This window comes from Otolemur garnettii, unplaced genomic scaffold (assembly GCF_000181295.1).
Source record: "Otolemur garnettii isolate 467f Iridium unplaced genomic scaffold, OtoGar3 scaffold00002, whole genome shotgun sequence".
NCBI classification, from domain to species: Eukaryota; Metazoa; Chordata; class Mammalia; order Primates; family Galagidae; genus Otolemur; species Otolemur garnettii.
This window is the reverse complement of record NW_003852397.1, coordinates 4,170,745-4,180,260: the sequence shown is the minus strand read 5'-3', so window position 1 is coordinate 4,180,260 and position 9,516 is coordinate 4,170,745. Positions and strand designations below refer to the sequence as shown.

The 9,516-nt window shown below is 44.2% G+C and overlaps 1 protein-coding gene across 1 annotated transcript in view; it reads right to left on the bottom strand.

Annotated features, from left to right (window-relative positions):
- SOBP (sine oculis binding protein homolog) overlaps positions 1 to 9,516 on the bottom strand; it is a 147,317-nt gene that overhangs the window by 568 nt on the left and 137,233 nt on the right. The window contains 1 exon segment of the mRNA XM_023513267.1: positions 1 to 1,404. Within this exon segment, the coding sequence (XP_023369035.1) occupies positions 1 to 1,404 (1,404 nt within the window).

Here is a 9,516-nt window from a genome sequence, read left to right as displayed (position 1 = left end):
GCCGCCGCAGGTCCTGCGCTCCGCGGCGCCCGGCTCGCGCTCCGCCTTGACGTGCGCGTGCAGCGCGCGGTGGATCACGTTGTGCAGCCGGGCCCGGTGGCCCATGGTCAGGTCGATGACGCCGTCCTGCGGTCCCTGCAGCACTCCGGGGAAGCCCAGCGGGCCGCCCGGAGGGCTGCCGGCGCGCCGCGTCAGGTCCACCACCTCGCTCCGGCCGTGCTCAGCGGGCGCGGGCGCAGGTGCCGGCGCCAGGCTCAGGGCCTGGCCGGAGCAGCCGGGCGGCGAGTCCGCGGACTTGGACGAGCCCTGTTTGGAGTCCCGGGGGGACAAGGAGTGTCCACCTGGCTTGCCTCCCGCCGCCGAGGAGTCGCCGGGGGCGCTCGGAATGAAGTTCTCCCCGTTACTGGAGAACCCATTGGGGGGCTTGGAATCATTGACGTGAGGGATAGGAATGGGGATGGGGATGGGCACGGGCAGGGGCACGATCACCGGGTATGGCACGAGCAGGGTTGGGGGTGGCACCAGCGGCGCGAGCGACGGCAGCCCGAAATTCATCATCTGGGGCACTGGCATCGGGCCGTTTGGCATCATGCTCACCGGCGGGAAGGGGAGGCTGGGCAAGGGGGCGCCCGGGGGCGGCGGGGGCAGCAGGCCCGGAGGGTTCCCAGGCATGGTGGGGGTGCTCGGAGGATGGATGTGGGGCGAAAGCATGGGCCGGTGCATGGGACTGGAAGTGGGGCCTAGGTTCCTGGGGCCGCCTGGCGGAGGCCCGATGCCGGGAAGCATGGGGTTGGACAGGGGGCTGTTGGGGTTGGAGGCGTGGTGCGGCGGCCCGCGGATGAAGGGCGGGCGGATCTGCTGCATCATCTGCTGCTCCATGAAGATGGGCAGTGGCACTGGGCCGCGGTTGGTCATCACCATGGGAGGGCTGCGAGGCGGGACGCCAAGGGGAGGCCCAATGCTAGCAGGTGGCTGGACGGAGACAGGAGGGATGTTTGGAGTCTCGCTGATGGGGATGGACTTGGGCACTGGCGTGGGGATTTTAGTGACAGAGCAGTTGGCAGTGTCAGATGGAGAGACGGTGGTGGACGCCGACGGGCCAGGGCCCTGGCTTTGGCCAGCTGCAGCCACCGGGGAAGGGGCCTTCCTCCGAGCATCTGTTAGCGGGATATTCCAAGAGTCTGGAGTGAGCAGCTGCACCCCGGTGCCTTCTGCTTTATTTTCCATGGGAGGGTGTAATGTGCTGCACAGCCCAGCTGGAAGATTGGCCTGTGTCTCTTTGTAGAAAATGTCCATTTTGTATTGATTGAGACATTTTGCACTGCAGAACTGAAGCCTTCGTTCCCCGTCCCCAAAATCCAGGTATTCTTTTGTGTGTCTTATGTGCTTACACCAGTCACATACCTACAACACAGCAATAAAAAACCACAACAGGTAAGATACACACTTTCCCTGCATAGATGGCGTTTCATGTTTCATATAAAAATGCTTTCAAACTTTATCACGATTTTCAAATAGGCTGAAGTGTTTCCTTGTAAAAGGTCAAATTACCAATGTTTGTAAAATGATGGGTTTGCTTTATAAATATGAACTCTTCAGAATAGCAATTATCAAAACCCATCTTTTTCTTAAAAAATTGCGTTGTCCTGAAGCATGACTTCAAGATAGTTATGAGAAAAGGGAGTCTATATCCCTGCCCACACATTTTTCACTTGTCAAAGAGGCTCATTGTGAATGCGGATCTAAATGGTTTTGGAGGGAAGGATTCTCCAGGAAGTCCAATGGGCTGGAAACATAACCCCTAAAAATCCTCCTCCCTCAAAGTCACTTTACACTATTGACTGTGTTCGATAATGCCGTTGGAAAGAGTGTGCTGTGTTAACCAATAACACAAAGCGCTGAACGTCATGATGTGTGGCTTCCAAGAAGAAACTTGGAATTAATTACGAAGTCTGTGTGAGGTTTAGCTATTCCCAACCTGTGATGTTGCAGCAAGCTAGAATTATTTTTTGAGCTGTTTGCCCACTCTCTCTCAGTAGTCAGAATTTTTGGTGACATTTCTTGGCAGGCAGTCTTATTTAACAACTTTTCAAACACCAGAGAACATTTTCCAAAAGTTGTTATGGCTCCCCCACCTCCCCCTTCAGATCTACTACTGGCAAAAGAAAGACATCACCAAATTTATTTTAAAGTTGGGCTGCAGAACTAATTAAGGGCTGAGAGCTTTTCCCAATTGGAAGTCACTAGGCATCAAAGTTCAAAAAATACTCATTCTCAGCTTCAGAACCCATTACTTTAGAGAAATTATTGTGATTTCATTAACACATTAATTTTGCAACACCATCAGCTCTCACAGATGGTGAAGACATGATCTACAATTCAAATATGACTCTTGTTTGCACAAATGTCTTTCCTTCATATGGCATTTTAAACAAGAATTAATATGAGTAATCTTGCCATAGCTATAAACAGATAAACAGATGTCAAAATTTTCAATAGTTCTTTCAGTGCCTTACTTTTTTTGACAGAATTTTACGCACACAATCTTTTTTCTTTTTCTTATTCTCCCCCACCCCAACCCCTTTCGGTCATTTTCTTAGCATTCAAGCCATAAAACAGCAGAAAAGGAATTGTGAAATACAGTGCAATGGTGACTTTACTGAGTCCGAGTCTCGCCCCTGTAAAGCCCTGGTTCCAATATTGTGCTAAATGAAACCCTGCTTTTGTTGAAGAGGGTGTCTGGTGCTCTGTCGTTGATGTGTGTGTGTGTGTATTTTAAACTATCATAAACTGATATAATTAAAAGATGATAAATTTTAATAGTGATTGGTCACATAAACAATGCAAAAACAACATATGCTGGGCATTTGATTCCTCATCTCATTTAACTCTCAGCTTCCCTTGATTGTAAACAGTGGGGGCACGCAAGCATGAGACTGTGGGAGAGCACACGTCTGGCAGATGTGGGTCTGTATGTGTAAATCCACTCTTTCACTTATTACTTTTTTTTTCCCCACTGATACTATCCTAGGTAATAAACTTGGTGGTGTGAGACTGAGTAACATATACTTATTGGCACGCGTGGGGTTTTTTGTTTGGTCTCATCCAACTGCCCTTTCAAAGTACTTGCAAAAATTTGAGGAGTGCGAGGAACATTGCTGAGTGACCTTTGGTGATTAGAGAATTCTCTCACTGAATTCTCTAATCACCAAAGGTCTCATTCTCTCAAATTAGTTATCAAAACTGTTGCTGTCATTAAAGTGGTAAAAAAAAAAAATTCGAGGCTACATTCCTGTGTTTCACTCCTGAATTAAGGGAAGTTTATGTCCTAATTAAGATACCTAGTATACAAATAAGTGCAGAATTGCCTCTCTCTTAAGAAGGAACCCCCAGAATCTATTGAACCTCCCAAATTCTCATCTAGAAAAAGGTTAAAGGGTGATTGGAGGGATCACTTCTATGGTTTATCTTACAATGGTACAAGTGAATCTTTCTAAGAGTAGAATATGAACGTCTTAACACAATAACTAAGAAAATGACATGAAGGCTATGTTAACCAGTTTGATGAAAATATTTCAGATTGTATATGAAAACACCACACTGTACCCCAGAATTGCATTAATGTACATAGTTATCATTTAATAAAAAAAAAAGAAAAGAAAAAGGTTAAGTAAACTAGCAGTGAAAACATGGTAAAGTATGTTTTTTTAAACCTGATCATTCTAATAAAATTAATGTATAATTATGTGGCGTTTAAGTTCCATTATGAAAGAAAACCAACTGCTTCTCTTTCGATACTAGGCATCCATAGAAAGTCTAAAGTGTAAATTTATAAGCTTAAAGTGAGGGATCAAAAAAAACCCTTTTAATCATTTACTAAAAAATATAACCAATGAATTAAACCAATTAAAATAATATACCAAATTTCCTGGCATATTTCCTTTGGATCTGATTTTTTAACCATAAGGGGGAAGAGTTTTCTGAAATCCTTAATTGGTTTTTAAATTGCCAGATTGAATTATTTGCCTCCAGAGGATTCCCGTTTCCTGAAGCCAAATAAATATTTTTGAATGGAATAAAAAAAAATCTAAATATAATTTAAAAGATCTTCTGCATCTTCTTTACTGTCAATAATTCATTGATGAATACGGAATGCTCATACATCTATCTCAATTATCAGATGAGAACTTTCCAGTATATTTTATCATTTCCACATAAAAAGAATTACAGACATCAAAGTTAGAAGAAAAATCCTATCTCATCAAACTTTCCTGTTGAGCCCAGGCCTCATGTTAGCGTCTTTATTTTTCTGCAACATTGCAGTGTGGAAGTAGTAGTGTGTAGTGTTCATGACTATCTTATTTTGGGTAATGTGAGAGTGTGTGTGTCCTTACCTTAATACGTTTCAATTCAGAACACTGATCTCAAAATACAGAAAAGCAATCTTTCTGTTGAAGCAAAAAATTATTAGAGGAAAAAAATGTCACTTAAGAAATAATGAATCAAGTCTGTCTTATAGGACTCATCATTTAAGATGAGGTCAATGAATTTATGGCACAAATGGCTACATCATTTGAGGCAATAAAACGCAGTCCCATCATTCATTCTACATCTAACTAATGACATACTTCCAGTAATTAAAGATTTCATCATACGAGCCTGAACTGATTACTTAAGATGTGGTGGTTAGGTGAAAATATATACTGTATCTCTCTCTCTTGAATAAAATAACATTTGCATATCCATGAAACACTCACAGCATGTGACTCATAAACTGTGGTTTTCTGAATGGTGGTGGTGTGAGGTATTCCTCCCTTCTTTTCTCCAATGATAGCTTTAAATTTTATTTTATTTTTTATAATACTTTTGGAGGCATCGTTTTTACCTCCATCTGCCAAGAAGTATCAAAATGCCTTAAGACATTTTAAAAGGTACAGATTAAAAAATGTAGAGCTTGACTCACTGGGTTCTGGAGTGATTTTCCCCTAATTTCCCCCCAGCTCTGTTTCTGTTGGAATCGGTCCTCGTTAGTCCTACTTCTCTCCCTAACGGGTTCCACACTGGACAGAGGCTGAAGCTGTTTAACGATGCCAATCTGGGGACCAAACAATCAGCAAATGCAATGCCATTGAGCAAGACAGCTGAAACGCTTCCTATCGCAAATACATAATGTAGCGCCAGGAAGACAAAAAGATCGCAAAGGGGATAAACAAATATGTACTCCATTCAACCCTGTAACAGCCGTCCTCAACAAGATTAAATTTACCTTTCTGGGATGTGTCCAATTCTAAACAACAAAATGAACATTTCCTTCAGTCCAGTTAGACTATTTATATTTTGGTGGCTGGCCGCCAGGGTAGTTCTTATAAGCTCAGTGGCCTGATGGATTCACTCCTTTCCTGTGAAGTAAATGTGTGGCAACCTACACCGCTACACTGCTCCAAAGACACTGTCTCAGCAGAAATATCACTTGCTCTTGATATAAGAAAACTGAAAGGCAGGACTTCTGGTTCTTATAACTCTATCCATCTTATATTTCCCCTGGAAAGAAAGAAAGCTATTCATGTTGGCAACTGAGCCTTTATTTTTATATAAATGTCCAAAGTCAAAGCCAAAGTATGCCACGAAGTTACCCACATGAGCATAATATATACATTCTGCTGGGCTTAAGAGATGATTCGGGTAACTGGGGGAGGGGGCAGGGGTCCTAATTAACACATTAATCAGCTGTCGGCTATGGGAATAAAGTGCATCCTTTAATGTATCCCACTATTGCCTTCTGAGTGGTAATCTGGCACCAGGCAATATTTAATTAAACCCTTTTGCTGAAATCATTCTTATCTGGGCAAAGACATTTGTAGCAATGGAACAGTAAAAAGATATTAGCGTTTCCCTGAATGCCATCAACAATCTGAAAAACAAAATGAGGAATCTCCACATGCTTCTGAGTTTCCACTAATATAGCACCCACGTAACAGCTGAGAGGTTGTAACTCCTTACTCAAGATTTTCAGCTTGCTCCAGGCTTTGTTAAATGTGGCATTGATCTTATAGTCTAGGCCAGCTCAAAAAATCAGATGCATCATTCTAGTGATGCAAAGGAGGATGGAGAGACATGGGTGGGCAGGCTCAGTGTTTAGAAGGCTTTGTGCTCTGTCCTACCTGCAGATAGCCACCTCATAACATGAGTTGAGGGCCTCAGACTGACCCCCGGTGAACACTTGCTCTCAGCCCTACACTGGAGTGCCATGGTCCCAGCATCACCTGTTCTTTGGGGTCTAGACACTGCCTCCAGTGGGGCCCTACTTGAGTGAACCTGGGTGGCAAAGGATGCTATGGATATTACATGGGACTTGGAATCAGAAGATATAGGCATGAGTCTGGGTTTTGTTACTTATTAGCAGTGCAACCTTGTAAAAAAAAATCTCAACTTCAGTTTCTTCATCTGTAAAATGGGGCTAATAGTACTACTGATTGTATGCCAGCCATGTCACTCAGCTTGTCACACAGTACATCCTTTCAATCCCTAGCCTTCCCCCATCATGGTCACTGATGTCCCATGTTTTAAGTTCATTTTGTAAAAGGACGCTTATATAGCAGTGTGAAGGGGGAAGGGGAGATTTTGGTCCATAGCTTTCCTATGAGTGTGTGTATGTCTGAGATAAAATGGGGCACATTTCTCTCTGAGCAGATGCACACTGTGCCTCAAATGCATACTGATTACCACTCAGAAGCTGGATACTGGACCTCAACCCTGCTTCCTAGGAGACTCTGTCCTGGGATGACAGAGGGACCGTCTGCAGGGACCAGGAACCAGCACACAATTCCATGCACTTCCCAGCTGCTCACTATCCTGAGAAACCCCTATTCTACTCCTGCTGAGCCCTCCTCTTTTTCCAAGTCCAGTCATTTTCTAATTCAGGCAAAAGCTTGATAAAGCAGCATGGCTGCTTGGAAATGAGTGTTAGAACCATTAAGATGAATAATTCCTCTTAGGCTCAACTGCTGTTTGAATAGTGGAAGCCATAAACTGTGCTATTCATGTTTTATTAAAAAACAGAGCTAATGGACGATCTGCTTGACTCATTACATGGCAGAACTATCTTCCAAAGGAAGGACCAGGAGCCGCAGTATCAGATGCCTTTAACACAGGACGACCCCACCCTGCCACGGTAGAATGTGTTTGTTGGGAAGAGCCCCCACGACGGGGGGAGGAGTGCATCCAAGCCAGAGGCGGTGGAGGCCAGCTCAGCATTCCAAGTTTTCTTGCGAAGTTGGATTTAAGAGTGAAGGAAGGAAAAAGATGACCTAGCTATAGGCATGCAAAGCTTTAGAAAACTGGGAGAGGGATTTAGAGTGAAGCAACAAGCACTTTTGTATAAAAAAGCAAACGCATGAAGTTCACTTTCAAAATGAGAAACATTCTGCAGGTTTAGATTCCAACATGATGTTTGCTACTTAGTTCTTTTTTATCTAAGGGTCTTTTTTTTTTTGGCTTTTTATTTTATTCATTCTCATATTCTCTCTCTATGACTCTCTAGCTCTCTCTCCTTTCTTCAATGAGATTTGAAACTCAAGGAGGCTAAAGAGCATCTTTGTTACAAGTGAAAATCTCATTAGAAAACTGCCCTGTAGGAGGAACTTTATACCATGACTCAAGTTCTACTTATCTTATAAGTTTTAAGCTGGATTCCAGAAATGTTGACCCAGGTGACCGGGGCAGATCCTTCTCTTTCTCATGTGCCATGAGCTCTGTAAGGCAGAGCAGAGATGGGCAAGGTTTTCAGGATCTCAATGAGCTTTGACAAACAGCTCATCACTGACCCAAGCCTCTGATTCTACAGCCAAAGCAAAAGATGGAATCCTGGCCTGTGTTTAGTGACCTTGGGTCCATCCTGACACCCAAATACATGATTCAAAGATGATTTTCTCTTTGGGATGATGTTTGAGGTTGCCTGAGGGTGAACGCTCTGCTTCATTTAAGCTGGATAAATGCAACTTACATCTACACAACACAAATCATCCAGAGAGGAACTAAAAGAATTAGTCAAACATCAGAAAACCTAGTCTACCGGGTGCCAAATGTGTGCTTCTCTGTTTTCCAGTTCTTTGGCCCTGAGAAGGCACAGAAATAGCCTAAGAGATCTCAGAGCAATGAAAGGACCGCTAGGGATCATCTCATCCTGTCCTCCAACCTCCAGCTCCTGGTGGGGCCAGGCATTTAATCACTCAGAGCCTTGGGTGCTCACCTCTAGAAAGAGATTGTCGACAGCCACAGCCCTGTCCAGGAAACATGGGAGGAAATGTGAGGAAAAAAACCAGCAAGTGACTAGGACATGGAACACAGGCCACATAAAAGCAAAGGGTGGCATCCTAGCCTGTCTCCCATGGCCATGCTGCTGCCAAGCCTGGGGACTCAATTTTCCTCCATTTTGCTAACTGCAGATATAACTATTAGCGGCCCCCAAAAGTTTACCATCACATTTACTCTTTCAAAAGAGAACACTTATTGAGGACCTATCATGTGCCAAGCACTGTGCTGGGGGTTATGAACTGAGTAAAAGGGAGCCCCTGCCCTCATAGCAGGGTAGAGTCTGCTGCAGGAAATGAGGGTGGGGGCTGGGGGAAAGGAGGGCAAGTTTTTATTTTGTTTTTATTCAAACATCTTTGCTTCTCAAACGGAAGCTTAAGAGAACACTAAGCTTGTATCTGTAGTGCTTTTATTTACTCAAAAATAAGGACCGTGCTGTGCTCAAGAAGGCAGTAGGCTGTGGAACAGCGCAGGGAAGACTTAGTACCCACCCTCCAGAAGTTCAAAACCTGTTAAGAGTGGGCAAGATAATTTTAACTAAAGATTATCTTTACTATTTTACACTCCCAATGCCAAACTTCTCTTCGTCCTTCTAACCCAGGTAGAATCCTCTTCTTGTCAGAGGTCTGTCTCAGTCACTTGAATGGACAGCTGTATATTTACCCTGTTGAGTGTAATTCTCCCTTTTCCCCAAATTTGAATCTTTCTCAAATGTACCTTTTACCTCATGGATTGTTTTTCTCCCTGTTTCCTTAAAGTATATTTGAATATCTGAGGTTTCCTTATATGTGACCGTAAGAGTTATAAGCAGAGTGGCAGCGAGGGGCTTTGGATTGTACTTGCATTCAAGGCGGACCCATCAGACCAGCGTGTTAAAGAGTGAGCTGTGCGGGCTGCCCAGCAAGCCTGCGCTCACTCGCTGCATTTCTTCCTTCATGCAAACTTCTTTAGAAAATGGCAGAAATCTGATTTCAAAATACACGGTCTTAATTCCACAAAACAGCAAGTCACACATCAATAAGACGACTTCGGGGGCTGGGCACCTGTGGCTCAAGTGGCTAAGGTGCCAGCCACATACACCTAAGGTGGCAGGTTTGAATCCAGCCCAGGCCCGCCAAACAACAATGACAGCTGCAACCAAAAAATAGCCAGGCGTTGTGGCGGGCGCCTGTGGTCCCAGCTACTTGGGAGGCTGAGGCAGGAGAC